General features: G+C 38.4%; 1 protein-coding gene across 1 annotated transcript in view; it reads left to right on the plus strand.

The window, feature by feature from the left end:
• The window catches only part of LOC127433933 (CXADR-like membrane protein), a 100,900-nt gene extending 86,596 nt beyond the window's left edge, over positions 1-14,304 (plus strand). The window contains exons 3-7 of the mRNA XM_051686311.1: positions 1,133-1,331; positions 5,278-5,445; positions 8,903-9,025; positions 10,323-10,470; positions 13,956-14,304. Coding sequence (XP_051542271.1) covers positions 1,133-1,331; positions 5,278-5,445; positions 8,903-9,025; positions 10,323-10,470; positions 13,956-14,304 — 987 coding nt within the window. The remainder of the gene's footprint in view (positions 1-1,132; positions 1,332-5,277; positions 5,446-8,902; positions 9,026-10,322; positions 10,471-13,955) is intronic.
• Positions 14,305-17,218: the final 2,914 nt, after the last annotated feature.

Here is a 17,218-nt window from a genome sequence, read left to right on the forward strand (position 1 = left end):
GCTCTAGGGACAGAGCGATATGCATCCTTTATTGTTGTGTAACAATGATCCAGTATGTTCCTGTCTCTGGTGGGGCATGTGATGTGCTGTTTGTATTTGGGCAGTTCACGTGTGAGATTTGCTTTGTTAAAATCCCCAAGAATAATAATAACTGAGTCCGGGTATTGTTGTTCTGTGTCTGTGATTTGATCAGCAAGCTGTTGCAGCGTGGCATTCAAACACGCGTTTGGTGCGATATACACACTCACCAGAATAAACGAGGAAAACTCCCGCGGCGAGTAGAAAGGCTTACAGTTAATAAAGAGCGCTTCCAAATTAGGACAGCACATCTTCTTTAACGTTGTTACATCTGTACCCCAACTTTCATTGATATAAAGCATGTTCCACCGCCTCTCGTTTTCCCCGTTAACTCCGCGATGCGATCCGCTCTGAACAGCTGGAAGCCCGGCAGATGTAACGCGCTGTCTGGAATGGCTTCACTCAGCCAGGTTTCTGTGAAGCACAAGGCAGCAGAGGTTGAAATGTCCTTGTTTGTGCAGGTGAGGAGATGTAGTTCATCCATTTTGTTAGGAAGAGAGCGGAGATTCGCTAAGTGAATACTCGGCAGCGCTGTTCGAAATCCGTGCCGACAGAGTTTGACCAGCGCACCGGCTCGTCTCCCTCGCCTGCGTCTCTTGAACAGCAGAGCTGCACCTCCAACTAAGATGTCTAGCAAAACGTCTGAATATTCATAAACTGGGAAAAGATTGTCTGGTATATGCTGTCAAATGTTCAGCAGTTCGTCTCTGTTAAAACTGACTGGAAAAAGATTACTAAACACAGGACAAACAAACAAAAACAACAAAAGAACTGAGGAGCTCCACACCAAGGCAGCCATCCACGGCGCCATCATGGTGATATAGACAGTTATGTTAGTCTCAGTCATCATTCACTTTCATTAATACAATGAAAGTGAATGGTGACTGAGGCTGTCAGTCCCTAAAATACTGCCTAACAGCTCCCTTTGTGTTCCATGGATGAAAGAAAGTCAAACAGGTTTGTAATAACACAAGGGTGATCATTTTATTTTTTGGGGTGAAATATCCCTTTAATACACATTGTTTCCTTTTTAACACCTTGCCTCTCTCACCAGGTGATCACGTACTTTGCGGGTCGAATCTATGACCCCAATGAGAGTGAGGAGGGACGGCTGTCCCTGGCGGGCGAGTTCCTGAAGGGCGACGCTTCGCTCATGATCAGCGACCTCTTGCTCACCGACTCTGGAGAATACATCTGCAAGGTCAAGAATGGCGGGAAGTACTACTGGAACACAGTCAACCTCATTGTGCTCTGTGAGTCTCTGGCCCTGCAGCTTGGCTTTCATTAACTCCTCTCGTAGACTGAAGGAATGATAAAAACATGACAGATGCTTATGTCACAGAGTGGGGCTCCAAAAAAAGCACCAGGAAGTTGTCCCTCGGCATTGTGCGACAGTTGTGCCCGATCCTGGCATGAAATGACATTCAGCGACTGCATGACAATAAGAATGACTTGCAGATGTGCCGGGTGCTCATATTATGCATGATATCATGAAAAAACAGCTTTAATTTACATAATCTATAAGCAGTTTTGGGGAGGCTACTTTGAAACGTTAGCTTCCCAAACTTAGTTTATAATAATTTAAAACAGTTCAACTACAGTCAAGTTACTGTTTTGATAAAGTAGTAAGCTACACTACGAGCTACTTACAAAACGGTGCGTTCTATAGAGTTGTTCAGTTGTGACGTCAATTTGTAGGCAAACCCAGAAGGCCAATTCGCCAAGGGTTCCCTCTGGGTTTTCCAATAGGTTTTTAAAATGGGTTTTTCAACTTATGAGTGAAATAAGGTCTGTGGTACACATTACTTGACGATACGTGGACGTTTTGTTCTACAACATAAATTACACACTTTCATACCTCAAACATGAATTTTCAAACCACACTGTGTTCAAAAAAACTTCCACTGTGAGAGGTTCTCACTGAGGGCTGAAATGCGTGGGGCTTAAATATAACAGTCATTGGTAACTCACTATTTAAGTCATTTTTATTTGAAATTCTGTTTGGAATGACCCTACAGCTTAGCTACCATTATTGTTCTCCCTTTAAAGTGCCCTGTGGAGGCATAATTTATGCGATTTGGAAAATAGTAAAAAAAAGTAGTTAAATACATTGAAGCTATTTGAGCAAGAAATTAATGAATAATTAAAAAGTTATTTATGATTTATCAGATGATTTATTTTTAAAAACAGAGCAGTATGTCACAAAATTAATGAGGATCTTAGTTATCACTGTTATCAGTTTATAAAACAGATAAATTCACAATAAATACAAAGAATGGTGGTATTTAGGTGCACAGTTCAGCTAACCTCCTGCAATCCAGTTTAACTTGGCACGCTAAAGTGCTGAAATAACACTGTGCCTATATTAAATTAAGTAACTGTCATTCTTTTCAGTGAGAACACACTTTCTATGTAAACAGGGTTGGAAGGGTTACTTTTGAAATGTATTCCACTACAGATTACGGAATGCATGCTGTAAAATGTCATTTGTAACGTATTCCGTTAGATTACTCAAGGTCAGTAACGTATTCTAAATACTTTGGATTACTTCTTCAGCACTGGTAGATTTTTCACTTGTTTTGACTATAAAAACTCCAGTACAGTAAGACAAAATACACATGTTAAAAATACATTCTCTGAAAAACCTAAATATCTTATGCAGTGTTGTTTCTAAAAAAGATCAATCAAATTGATCATGTTTTAAGGATTTTTAGATATTTTTACAGGAAAACAATACAAAAATTATTATCAAGAATATGATTTTTGCCCTAATATCAAAGGTCTTATTAGAAAAAAGAAATTATGATCCAAAGTGAATTTTCTCGATAAAAAAATATTATCGTGCCTGGTAACGTGCATGTTATATGGCTAGAAATAGCATTTTAGCTTAGTGTAAAGCTGACAATTTACACAAGGTTTATTTCTATTCCTTCTGCTCCAAACTTACTTCAAACTTACTTCTCTGTCTGCTCGTATGAATGTAACACATCATAAGAAAGTGTTTCACCGCTGTTCAAATGCACTTTGGATCGCATTATTTATATGTATAAATGTTTTCCATCTGAAAGGACTAAATATTAAATGAAACAAATAACAATAAAATGCAAACTTTTTGAATGTAACTGTATTCTAATTAGCAATTATTTAAATTTTAACTGTAGTGTTGTATTTTAAATACGTAATCCCGTTACATGTATTCATTTACTCCCCAACCCTGTCAACATGTACGACTGTCCATTCCACAAAGGACGTATTGAACTGCATTTCATGCATCGCAACATTTTCCTTCTATTTTTTACTCCATTGTTTCTTTTTTATTCCCTCGTTCCATCTTCTCCACTTCATTAGCCATATAAAGACATTTAAGAGCACTACAAATTTACGTATACATTTGTACAAATGGCCTGCAGGTCTCAAACGACACGTTCGATTCCACGGGACAAACATTAGCATTTGTCTTGTTCAACACAAAGATAATGGCTTGGCAGAGGACATGGCTGCAGCTTCCTCTGTGCACCGTAATTGATCCTGACAGAGTCAGAGATGGAGAGGACCTGCATCCCACTCAACGGCTGTAATTGCACCCACCCACCCCACCCCCCGCGAGTGCCGGAGCAGAATTGTCCTGGCTCAGCAGATAGAGGCAGCAGGAGCAGATGCTGATGGCCAGGGTGGGCAGGAGCAGGGGGTTTGAGGATTGACTGGTGAACACGTTGTGTTACAGATTCATGTTTTAGAGCTCGGTGGCATCACACTGGGTTTTCAGAGGTTCACAATGTAGTGGAAAAACAGATTTGCATAGGGAGCAATGTAAAGAGGGCAAAAGTGCATGTGTGATTGTACAGATCTATCTTTGCTTACAACAGTCACATGCTTAAATTGCCCATCACATAATAATGCATCCCAAAACATATTATGACCATCGTCACTTTGTGTAGATGTTTCAGACAACCCATGGAGATTTAGCTATACTACAGCGGTAGATATATTTGTGCTTCAAACATCACTTGTCCAGACAGAATTCATGGAATGCAGAACATAAAACAAAAATATTTTAAAGAATGTTTATATTTCCATACAATGTAAGTCAATGGGGATCAAAATTTTCAAGCTCCAAAGATGCACATACAGTTTGCATAAAAGTAATCTTTCTAATACAAGTAGTATATTCAACGTCTTCTGAAGCACTATAATCACTTTGGGTGAGAAACAGACCAAAATGTAAGTCCTAATTCACTATAAATCATGACATCCGGCCCAATTGGAACACAGTGCAGGCTTCAAGACGGTGTTGCTCTGACACTGCATGCAGTTGCCAAGTACTCAATCCCAGTATCTTTGTACATCAAGAAGTAAAACAATGTTTTCTAGTGTTTACCATCAACCTTTTGACAACCATGGTACTTTTTGCCCTGGACTGCATTTTCAAAATAGCCCTACTCAGCATGAAATCCACAAACCTGGCAACAATGTGTTTCTTTTGTATACAGCATTCTGCACATGCATCAAGCACAAGGTGGAAGTGTGTGAACAAGCTTCTTTCATGAACTACCAAGGAGATGTCAAGATTTATAGTGAATAGTCACTTCAAAAGACATGGATTAAACCACTCGAATCATATGGATTACTTTTATGCTGTCTTTGTGTCCATTTTGCAGCTTTAAAGTTCTGTTCCCATTGACTTGCATTGTATGGAAATACCTCTAACATTATTGAAAAATTCTTTGCTTGTGTTCTGTAGAAGAACGAAAGTGATACAGGTATAGAATGGCATGAGGATGAGTAAATAATGAGAGAATGATCATTGTTGGGTGAACTATTCCTTTAAGGCTTTTGTTTTTATCTCATTTGTTACATATTGCAAAGCCATTTTTGCCCTGATGCCAGAGTTATAATTAATTTGTTATGAATAATCTTAGATTTTGGTTTGTGCCCATTCCAAAAAAGTTCCAAAAACAGGACAAAATAATACAATTATATGAAGGACCTTTCATTTGTAACTGGATTATCTAAAAATAGGCATTACCACATGGTATGAATTTTTTTTAACTGATTTTCCAGCTAAAATAACAGTATTGTGATATATACCATTATCTTGATATACAATTACTCATATGGAAATATATGATTTTGGTCATATTGCTCACGCCTTTTTCACATGATATTTCATAGCCGTGTGGTCTGTCTTGCGTCATGCAGTGAAGCCATCCAAACCACGCTGTTGGATGGAGGGTCGTCTGCTGGAAGGAAGTGATGTCAGAATGAGCTGTAAGTCCACAGATGGTTCTGACCCAATCAGCTACAAATGGGAGAGAGTCCTGGACAAGGGAAAATATGTCGGGAAGCTCCCACCTCTGGCTCTCATAGGTGAGCCCACCAATCCATTTCAAACACCTACAACAAAGATTCTAACATACTGTACTGCACATGCTGTGTTGTGTGTAATCAGATTACAAAGTAAATAGTTACTGTAATCTAATAACCCTTTAAGTACAGACATAATTTAGAATTCGTCGAGCAGAAAAACAAACTTTTCTGTGAAATGTGCTTTAGAAAGTAACTTTAAAGTAATTAGTAATATTTTTACTTTTCAATGAAGTAATCAGGAAAAGTAATCTGATCATTATTTTAGAGAAGTAATTAGTAATATTTAATGGATTACTTTTTGAGTAACTTCCAACACTGTTCATAGGTTATTAGGTTGCATAATTTGAAATTTTCCTTAGAAAGTTTATTTTCTAAGGAAAAGTTTATTACGCAACACAATTGGCAGTGATTCTTGACCATGAAAAACTTTAACTCACAATTTGAATCACCATTTATATCTGTAAGTATGAGCAGTAGTAATATTGATGATTATTACTATAATTATAGGAGCACATCTGTGCTACACTAAGATTTTCTGATGTGTTGTAGGTGTTGATACAGAAATGTTCTGTTGCCTGTCACCTGTTGCTCACGTTTTTAAACACAAAACTAATTGGCTCTGTTCTGATCTTTTACTACTTCTTTCCTGTGAAGAAAAAAACTGCAGCATTAAGTTAATCTTGCAAGATTGGGGAGTAAATCATGTGGACGTCTCCTCTCTGGAGGTGCAGAAAATAGATGAAGACACTACAGGGCCAATTTAACACTGCAAGCATTCTCAAATTAATTTTACATCAATTCCATCAGCACTTTTACCCCACATGCTCCACTACCTCCTCAATTAGCCACTCTTATGAGATCCGATCCAAGATCTGACGTATGCACACTCTACACTTTACCAGCCTCTTAAGGCTTTATGGAAAATTTTCCAGAACACGCTCTGTTCATTCAACTAAACACTTACAGTGGCTGTTTCACATCAGAAATTAGGTTTTGATTAAATGAGCACTAACTGAAGGGTTGTGACTTTGATCCCCAGAGCCTGAAGTGTGACACCATGTCCTAACATGGTGTTTAGGCCTGATGTGTGTGGCACGTCACAATTTTATTGATTAGGCCTATATATATAAATAACTTCTGACCATTATATCAAAGCCAAGTTGTGATGTTTATGGTCTCTGGACTACGAATTTAAATAATCTTTTGTTTCTAACCATGGCCCCATTTACACCTGGTAAGATGCGTTTCAGGTGAGCCAATCACAAGTGGTCAGCACTAAATACAGGACTAAATGGGGTGTAAAACGTTTTGTGATCAGATCACAAAAACCACAAACGGACCATATGTGACCACATAGCATTTGAGGTGTAAACCCTAATCCGTCCTGAATGCTTCCCAGACAGCAGGGAAGCGCCAACCCTCACCTGTCAATCAACTGCTGGCTAAAACAAGAGTTTAAACTTTGCCGGTTACGTGTGGCTTTAAAAGAAAATAACCGCCCGATTGGAAAATTTGAAAAGGCAGATATGAACACAAGCACAAGACCTTCACAGATCTTCTTTATTGTGTCTGATATCAACATGCAGGGACACAGATGAGAAGTACACACATCTAAAGCTGAACTAACAGAGGTTCTCCACTAAAACAATGGATAATTCTGCTTGAAATGTTGCATTTGTGCTATGATTAAATTTAAACTGAATCTGGTAGAAATCACATGCCAGTTTTATTCACGCTTTCTTTGTCTTTTCTGAATTTTTTATGCTTTAATTTCATGCAGTAACACTTGTCATGAAATCAGAGACCCTCCCCTCAAAATCCGAACACAAGTGGTCACAGGAGATGCATTTACCAGATTTAAACAGTGATGTGTCTCACCTGACCACATGTGATCCGATCACCCGAGACCAGAAGCGCAAAAAACATATATGCAAGGTATGCAATGCATAGGGGTGCCATGTAAAGGGGGCGCCAGCAACTCACTAAAGGTGGTGCAATCGGCCTCCTCGACCCCTCCAACATCCCCTCCCCCCACTTATAATGGATGATTATAATGATGACCCGCCCCCCCCCCCCCGCTTGACAGATACATGGAGCACAAAATGTTGTCTTGCATACCTGCTCGGAAATGTGTAGTTGCGCCCCTGCCTGAGATGCATCTTAATACCAGGTGTAATTCATTCATGTGCAACTTCTGAGTAGGACACTCTTATTTACGATCATTCTGATAGCACGTGAAGACAGCATAACACTAGAGACGCTACACCAACTTTGTGTTTTATTTACTTTTTCACAAATCATGACTACAGTGGCTGAATAGGACTTTATAAACAGTTATTTTTTGCTGTATTACTCACACACTACTATGTTATGATATCAATATACTTTTACTCTAACGTATCATTTGAAAAACTATACATTTTAATGCTTGTATTCCAGACCCACCTACATTCACACATGTATTCCAATATGATTAGCTTCAGTGGTAGCTCACCTGATAGAATGTTGGACTTTGGACTCAGAAGACCGCGGCTCGAGACCCGTTAAGCACGCAAGCTGACACGTGAGACAAAAGTGTCATAGAAGCTACACGAGATGACGTGGTTGCTAAACATTTTTGCTTTTCATGTCATATTTCATTTTACAACACTATCGGTTAGGTTTAGGGGTTGGTTAAGGATAAGGATGTCTGTTTTGTTCACCGAAAAAAAATAAAAAATAAAATAAAATAAAAACATATGCTTTTTTAAAACACTGTTGATAAGGTTTAAGCCAAAGTTTTAGGTTAGGAAGGTATGTTTTACTCATTAAATCCCCCAACTAATATTCACCTGAAAAACCTTGTCTGACTACGACACCATTTTACTCACTTTTGGTGGCCCCTGCTGGACATTTCACTAGGAAACTGCAGCTAAACGAAAAGGGTATAGCAGGCATAGCTCCAAAAAGGGGCATAAGCTCCAAATCACCATTAAAGATATAGGGAGCTCCTAACCTAACCCTTTCCCTAACCTTAACCGTGAGTGGAAGTGATGCCCCCTTTGGAGTTGCCGCAACCCCCTTTTGTAGTAACCCCGCTCCTTTGGTGTAACCCCGCTCTCTTTTGGAGATTCCGCCCCCATTTCGAGGTCTCTGGCCTGCAACTATACCTACTGAGCTAAACATTTATTGAAGTACGTAATTTCGTTTTGCAAAAATGTTGCCACGGTCACGTAAATTTCATTTATTTCATTTCATTTAAAAATTCAGTTTTTATACCAATGAAAGTAAGAAAAAGAAAAAAAAATTGACACATTTTACCTGTGACCAACAAAATATCTTGTTGCGGATGGTTTGGAAGAGATAGGATTAGATTTAACATATAAATAATTTGTCACATCACCATCTGGCCAGGAAATGTCATGAGACTGTCAACAATTTGCACATCAAATAACGAGTAACTTCATGTGTTTTGTAGATCTAAAGAACCCAGAGATAGTAACGTTGAGAAATCTGACGAGGGAAAGCGCAGGCATCTATAAATGCACCGCCAGCAATGATGTCGGGGAAGAGAGCTGCACTCTAGAGGTCAAAGTTCACTGTAAGTATCTCTGTGTGCCTATGGCTATGTTTGGAGAGGAGTACGAGCATATTGCATAATGCACATTATTATAGTATACTGCCTAGTATCTTTGTAAAAACAGGTAAAACAGTGTGCAACAATAAATCAAACATTAGTACTGTATGCTGCATTGTTGTCACTTGACAACACTACAATGTATGTTAAAGTCAGTGAATTGTAATTCTGAAATAAATGCGATTATTTTGCTTTTTTTATTCAAGTTTGTGCAAAAGTATCTTAATTTTTGGCAGTCAATCAAGAAAGAGATGCTAAAAATAGCAGATGATAATGCTTCCTGTTTATTCGCCCCACTGAAAATGGAAGGGCAAGTCATGGGTTTTGCATTGTGGGATACAGTATTCCACACAGTTTGTTCTGATTGTTTACTGCACATGTTAGCGAGTGTAGTAGGTCATCTGGGTATTCCATTCATGCTGAAAACTTTCACACTGTGCAAAGTATACATACAGCATAACGCAAATGTTGTATTATAGTATAGCATGGTAGTATGCTATTCCGCATGTGTTTCTGCTTGTTTAGGCACTTTGATACAGACAAACACAGATTAAAAGGTTTATGCAAATCATATTCCTTATGCCTGGCTTTTTAGTCTTGCTTCAGACACTTTTATGTAATTACTGTCAACACAAGTCATTCCTTTATCACCAACCACAAGAGTTTCTGTTTGAACATGGTGGTGAGATCCTGACCTGGTCTGCTAAGCAGCCTGATCCCTCAGTACCATTTAACATCCAAATAAAAAATTCATCCCTTTCTTTATCATTGCGTTCATTGATTTAATTCCTTCCTCCAAACCTTTCTCAAACAGCTCTGCTGCATAATTAAATATCAGATGATGGAATTAGAAGAAATAATGAATTATGTGGCTGAGAGAGAAATTTATTCATGCAAAAAATGGCATATTATTAAATGAACGTAGTGAGTATGGTAGGTTGATTAATGCTGTGCTGTTTTCTGGAGTATTCTCATGGTGAAATACACTCCTTCAGGTATCTGCAATGCAGAGAGGGTTAGTGGTAACTGCTTGTTTGTTGGTTGTTAGGCTATTTTGCACATGAAACTTTGTTTTATGTGTCTTTGTCTTTGAATGTAGGGTGTTGCTCATAAATATCTGTGGTAGTTTTTACACTCATGGGCTCTGTATGTGTATTATTTTTATGTGAGGGATTTGCATATAGAATAGAATAGAATAGAATAGAATAGAATAGAATAGAATTATTGGAATATTACAAATAATAATAATTATATTCTGCAGATGTCCGGGGCATGGGTGTGGTGGCGGGCGCCGTGGTGGGTGTGTCCTTTGGTGTTCTCCTCATCATCCTCATCGTCTGGCTTGTTTTTCGCCACAAAGAGAAAGAGAAAAAGAAATATGAAGAGGAAGAAGCACCTAATGAAATAAGGTAAATATAACCTAAATCATATTTATTTTTACAGTAGTTTAAATAAAGGTGCAATATGTAACAATTTTCATGTAATTTTCTTTTTTTGCCAATGTGTGAACGGCTTGTAATGCAACATAAAAAATGAGCCCTTCCCGGACTTCCTAGGTTGCCTATTAAAGCCTGTAGACTGATTTTCATGTGAAGGGAGCGGGACGCTTTTGCCAGGAAAATCCAAAAGATGTGACATTTATGCGTGCTCCCGAGAGCCTTGCCTCAGACAGTACTAGCTTCTCTTCCGCTATTCAACAGTGACAACAAATTGCAACACTAGGTAACGTTATCTTAGAGATGGAATCCAACAAACGTCTGGCTCCCAGCACAACACCGACTCCTACACAAACTCAGAGTAAGCCAAAAAAAAAAAAAAAAACATTTATCTACTGAATCCAGTCTGGCTAAGTGGAAACGTGATCGTGGTCGAGCGAAAACTAGAGTGAACATTGGCAGGACATTTGATTCCTGGAGGGAACTTCGTTCGGTTTTGGGGATCAAAACCGAACCTGAATTGCCGTTCTTCTTATTGGACAGGTAAACTTACATAACTGCAAAGCATGTGAAATATAGTGCCTAAGGACTGATCTGTGTAATTTTAGCTAAACTACAATGACACATGAAATGAATGCTAGACAATGTTCAAGATAATGCAAAAAGACCCATTCATTAGTGTAACGTAATTTGGTTATACAGAAAATATATACATTCTATTATTATAAAACAATAGCGCATCGATATATCAGAATGACAGTTATGATGGAATCACATCAATATTGAATTGTGTCAACATATTTATAATGTACAGTCTATGTTATAAACAGCTACTCTAATCATCCACCAAATTTAGCTAACAGCTATTGATAAAGCTGGATAGCTAGCTAACGCCGACATAGGGTATTGTATAAATGCAGTCAATGTATCATGCAAAGAAAAGTGATTACTTCAAACTACAGTCTTGCATAGTCAGACCTATATCCACACTTTGTTTTATCCCTGTTCCAGCACTGGAGAGTCAAATATAATATACAGTCTCAAAGTTTGTAGTAAAACAATCATAATTGTGTCATTTTAATTACGCTACCTCATCTGTCAGCATGATGCCGGTGAATCATGTTGTCTCTTTGTACGTCATTGTTTTGGTCGATGCTCGCTCGCTCGCGTCCCTATGGAGTGTGTGCACGAGCAACAGGTAGCTGCAGTTCACTTAACGGCCACAGATGTCATTAATAACAAGGGTTTCTGAATCTTACATAATTCACCTTTAAATAAAGTTATTGCAACAATATGGCTTGACACAGTTTATAGCCATGTTCAAGTGGCAACTCGGTTTCTCTATGTTGAATTGTGTTCTTGTCTGGGGTAATTTACAATGTCAGGATGAATTATGCAGGTTTGGAGGATGAGTCAACATTAACAATGCAAGCGACAAGCAGATACACAAACACACACTACTCTCTCTGAGGTTAGAGTGATACAAAAAAAGGTTCCAGCATGGTAGAAGTTACTTTTTCAGATTTGTTAGACACAGTAGCCTTAAAGGTTTAAAGCTGGGCTGTCACATAATTTAGTTTACATGATCATTACATCTTTTTCTCTACGTTTTGACTTCCGTCCACACTGAGACAGCATTTTTGATAGCAAAAACTTAGATTTTAGAAAATGCTCTCCCAAGTGGATACACAGTCTTTGTGTTTTACTGTGGACAGGGGAAACGGAGATATCTGAAAACGATGATGTATTTGTTGTCATGTGACACAGTCATGTGATCCATTCAACTCAAAACAATCAAGATGTTGTGTAGCAGCATTGTTGTGCCTGCAATTCACTTTGATAGCATTGATAAAGATAAATGTTACTTGGTACAACCTTCAGATTACATTCCTTCAAAGGCGACGAGAAGTTTACTCAGAATTGCTGTCTGGCAACAGAACACGAGGACAATTGCGTTTCAGACTATACATGGAATGACGATTATTTGCATGCGTACTAAGGGGATTTAAGAGATTTCATACATTTCAGTGTGCAACTTATGGAAAACGCTTCAAAACGGCAGTGTGGACAGAGAGTGTTTCGAAAAGCCACAATTAATCAAATATATAAATATTTGCTGAAATAGGCCCCCAAAAATTTTAATTAAATAAATAATAATCAAAATAAATTATATATAAAATATATATAATAATTCAGATAATTCAAAAACATTACTTTAATGTGGCAGACGAGTAAACCATTCATTGGACAATACAAAAAGTGGTTTTAGAAGTTAATATGTTGTTTATTTTTTTCTATTTCAGTAAACAAGTCTGTAACTGGACTACTGTCCACAGCAGTCCATTTTGCAATTATGTTCGTCAATCTCCCTGAAGAAGACAGGGCTGTTTTCAAAGGATGTGTTCTTGCTTTCCTGCGCTATACATGCGCCAGTAGGGCATCAGACTTTTGGAGCGTCTCACTCCGTTGCATTTTATTTGTCTTTAGGATGCTGTGTGAAGAATGCAGTCTGAAACTTTGAAAAATGCATCTCGAGAAACTGTTGTGCTCTGTCTAGATGGCAGTTTGTTGCCTGTACAGCTGGAGTTGCGTTTATTGCCCCCTGCTGACTGCGACTTGCAAAAACATGAAGTTAGTACTTCCATCTTGAGTTGCTCCAGTAAAATTCCTCAGTACCAAAGTTACATACGGTCAGGAGGCATAATTGCTTTATTTTTATGCATAATTTTTTAGATAATTACCTTATTTTCCTAAATATAAGTCGCATTTTTTTCATGATCTGAAAGGTGCTGGGACCTAGTCCAAAGCAACTTATTTACATAATTTATATGTAATTGATGTCGGCCGATCGAGCATGCTGCACATCAGAACGCATATGCTTGCACACAAACAGATGAAAACGTCAGTTGTAGATATGGTAGAAGCATTTTGAAGTAGCCAATTCAGAGTATGTTGCCTTTACAAAGTACTTTATGCAACCAGTTTAAATATTCTGTACCATGATAACATTATTGTTCTAACAAACTCTAGAATACTGTCAAACGCATCTCCTCACATGCACACAAAAATTATGTTTTATCTCACTTGTAGTAAAAACATTCAGTCAGTGAAACAATAATTAGTGCATAGCAAAAAGGGTTGGAAAAAATCTGAAATATCCAACTTCACGGAACACGTCTCGGCGTCTGAGCGGCTGAAGGAAGTCAGGCGGCTGCTCCCAGGTCCTAGTGCCTATTACATGCGACCTCTGTCAGTGCGACTTAAACAGAGATGCGATTTAACTGTCTATTCTTTCTCTCAACAACGTGATTTGACCAGGTGCAACTTATATTCAGGTGCAACTTTACTTTCCTGTGAAATGAGCAATCTTATGCGATTTAATTGCCATATGTTTGAACACCCCTTTACTGTTCACCATCCAGGTGGCAAATCTGACACTTTCTCTATCTGTGTTCCAGGGAGGATGCAGAGGCTCCCAAAGCCAAATTGGTGAAGCCTAACTCTCTCACCTCCTCCCGATCTGGTAGTTCTCGCTCAGGGGCGTCCTCCACTCAGTCGATGGTGCACAACAGCGCCCCCCGTGGCCCCAGGCCTCGCCTACCCGTTGTAGCTGCTCTTAAAGAGGGCGGGCAGCATGGAAACTACCCTCCAGTACCGCCAGCATATAACCACGTGGTTCCTAAACCTCTAGAGCCCGGCAGTAGCCCCAAACCCAGCCCGGCAAAGCTAAACCCGGGCAACCTGGCCAGGATGGGCGCCACACCTGTGATGATCCCCGCCCAAACCAAGGCATTTCAGACTGTTTAGGAATAACTACGGACCAAATATATATATATATACACACACACACACACACACACACACACATATATATATACTGTATATACAGTTGTGGCCAAAATTATTGGCACCCTTGGTAAATATGAGCAAAGAAGGCTGTGAAAAATGTCTTTATTGTTTATCTTTTTGATCTTTCATTCAAAATATTCACAAAAAATCTAATCTTTAATTGAAGTAAACTAATTGAAAGCAGGGGAAAATCATAATATATATATTAAATAAATATTTTTCTCCAAAACACGTTTGCCAAAATGATTGGCACCCCTAGAAATTCTATTGAGTAAAATATATATGAAAAATATTGCCATTCATATTTTACTTTTTTTAGTACACCTGGGTGACTAGGAACATGAAATTGTTCAGCCATGACTTCCTGTTTCACAGGGGTATAAATATGAAGTAACACACAGGCCAAATTCCCTTAATCATCCATCACAATGGGTAAGACCAAAGAATAAAGTTATGATGTGCAGCAAAAGGTTGTTGAGCTTCACAAATGGGAAGTGGCTATAAGAAATTATCTAAAGCATTGAAAATACCCATTACCACCATCAGGGCAATAATTAAGAAGTTCCAATCAATGGGAGATGTTAAGAATCGGCCTGGAAGAGGATGTGTCTATATTGTCTCCACGCATGGTGAGGAAGGTGGTTCAAGTGGCCAAAAATTATCCAAGGATCACAGCTGGAGAATTGCAGAAATTAGTTGGGTCTTGGGGTCAGAATGTCTCCAAAACTACAATTGGACATCACCTGCATCACCACAAGTTGTTTGGGAGGGTTTCAAGAAAAAAGCCTCTGCTCTCATCCAACAACAAACTCAAGCGTCTTCAGTTTGCCAGACACTATTGGAACTTCAAATGGGACCGGGTTCTATGGACAGATAAAAAAAAAATAGAGCTTTTTGGCAGCAAACACAAGAGATGGGTTTGGTGCACACAGAGAGGTAGCCATATGGAAAAGTACCTCATGCCCACGCTAAAATATGGCAGTGGATCTTTAACGTTGTGGGGATGTTTTAATGCCAGAGGTCCTGGACATCTTGTTTGGATAAATGACATCATGGACTCTATCAAATACCAACAGATACAAAGTCAAAACCTGACTTCCTCTGCCAGAAAGCTTAAAATGGGCCTTGGTTGGATCTTCCAGCAGGACAATGATCCAAAACACACACCAAAATCAAAACAAAAATGGTTCACTGACCACAAAATCAAGGTTTTTCCATGGCCATCCCAGGTTTTTTTTTTTTTTTGTTTTTTGTTTTTTGTTTATTGCAATTGTTTGATATCCATTAGAGGATAGATTTTTGTGAATATTTTGAATGAAAGTTCGAAAGGATAAACAAAGACATTATTTTCACAGACTTCTTTGCTCATATTTACCAAGGGTGCCAATATTTTTGGCCAAAACTGTATACACACACACTGCATTGAACGGAGATGTCGATTCCCAGATCTGGTAACAGGAAAGTTCCCCAAGGATTTCTCATTTCTACATCTGTGGAAAACTCGCAGAGGTGGTCAAGCCATTTAAGGAAACATAATGCCCCTCTGTTGGAAGTGAAATGTTTTTTTCGCACTTCGCCGACCTCTAATATCAAAAGGTTTTTTTTGTTTTTTTTTTGCCACTGATGTGCACATTGAAGTGGAAGAAGACCCCTGTGGAGTGCATGTATTTTTAAAGGGTAAAGACAAGAAATGAGGGGGGTTTCGGAAAGGAGGGCTGTGCCTTCTGTTGTTATGTTGCGTTTGAACAAACAAACGTGGCAGAGTTGAACAGAGATAAAGCTCTGCCTTTACTCAGACAGACAGCCTGTCTACCTGACCACACTCTTACAGTCTGCGTGCGCTTGGTTAAAACGGACAGTTACAGAAACTCACATAAAGTGGGCTCTTTTTCAGCAGCCGTGTTCGATTTACACCCCCACAAGGATTCACACCTGCCACTCATTTCCTCAGCCAATCAGCATTTGCCAGGCAGCCCTGCACACATCACACCTCAACAGCCAATAGCAGGCCAACTACTGGGCACAGACACTACGATTGGCCCAAAACAAGGAGAACAAACAAATAAACACACCACAACATAAAGGATAACAGTAGATTTGTTTGTTGCTCATTAAAGTAAGTAAATGTAAGTATTCCATATTTAATAGGTATTTATAAGAATTCCACATAAATATTTTAGTTAAAGTATCTAACAGAATCTAAAAACCATTTGTGATGTGTGTCAAGTTCATTCCCTTTAAAGCATTCATTCACAGTTGGAAACATGTCTTCATAATTATGCAAAGAGTAATGAGGTTTTCTGGATTGGGAAATGGTTTGGATTCTTCGCTCCTGGTTCCTGGAATTTGCAATTAAAATCGTATCTCTGGTTGGTGTATCCCATTGGATGAACGCTGAATGATGTTGGGTCATGCTTATTCTGTTTTGGTTTGTTTGAATTAAATGGATCTGTCAATTTATTGCTATGTCTAAACAATTACTGTGAAACCAAATGAGCAGGCCCACACAGAAAGCTCAGTATATTTCCGCACAATCGGAATGCCCGTCATTCATAAATTTCTTCATATACCGCAGCCCTTGTGCTTTTTATAAAAAATTGTGTGTGTGTGTGTGTGTGTATATATATATATATATATATATATATATATATATATATATATATATATATATATATGCATATAAAGTATCAATAATAATGTAGTACTTTCAGCTTTTTTAAGATAATTTCCTTTAAAAAAAAAATAACAAATCCATTATGCAGATTTTCCAGCAAAATCAGCTCAGAAATTTTTTTTGAATTCTGCAGATTCTGTCTGAGCCTGCGAAAGAGCGATCTTTTGAATGTGTTTAATATTATACAGCTGGATATTT

This window comes from Myxocyprinus asiaticus, chromosome 43, assembly GCF_019703515.2.
Source record: "Myxocyprinus asiaticus isolate MX2 ecotype Aquarium Trade chromosome 43, UBuf_Myxa_2, whole genome shotgun sequence".
Taxonomy (NCBI): domain Eukaryota; kingdom Metazoa; phylum Chordata; class Actinopteri; order Cypriniformes; family Catostomidae; genus Myxocyprinus; species Myxocyprinus asiaticus.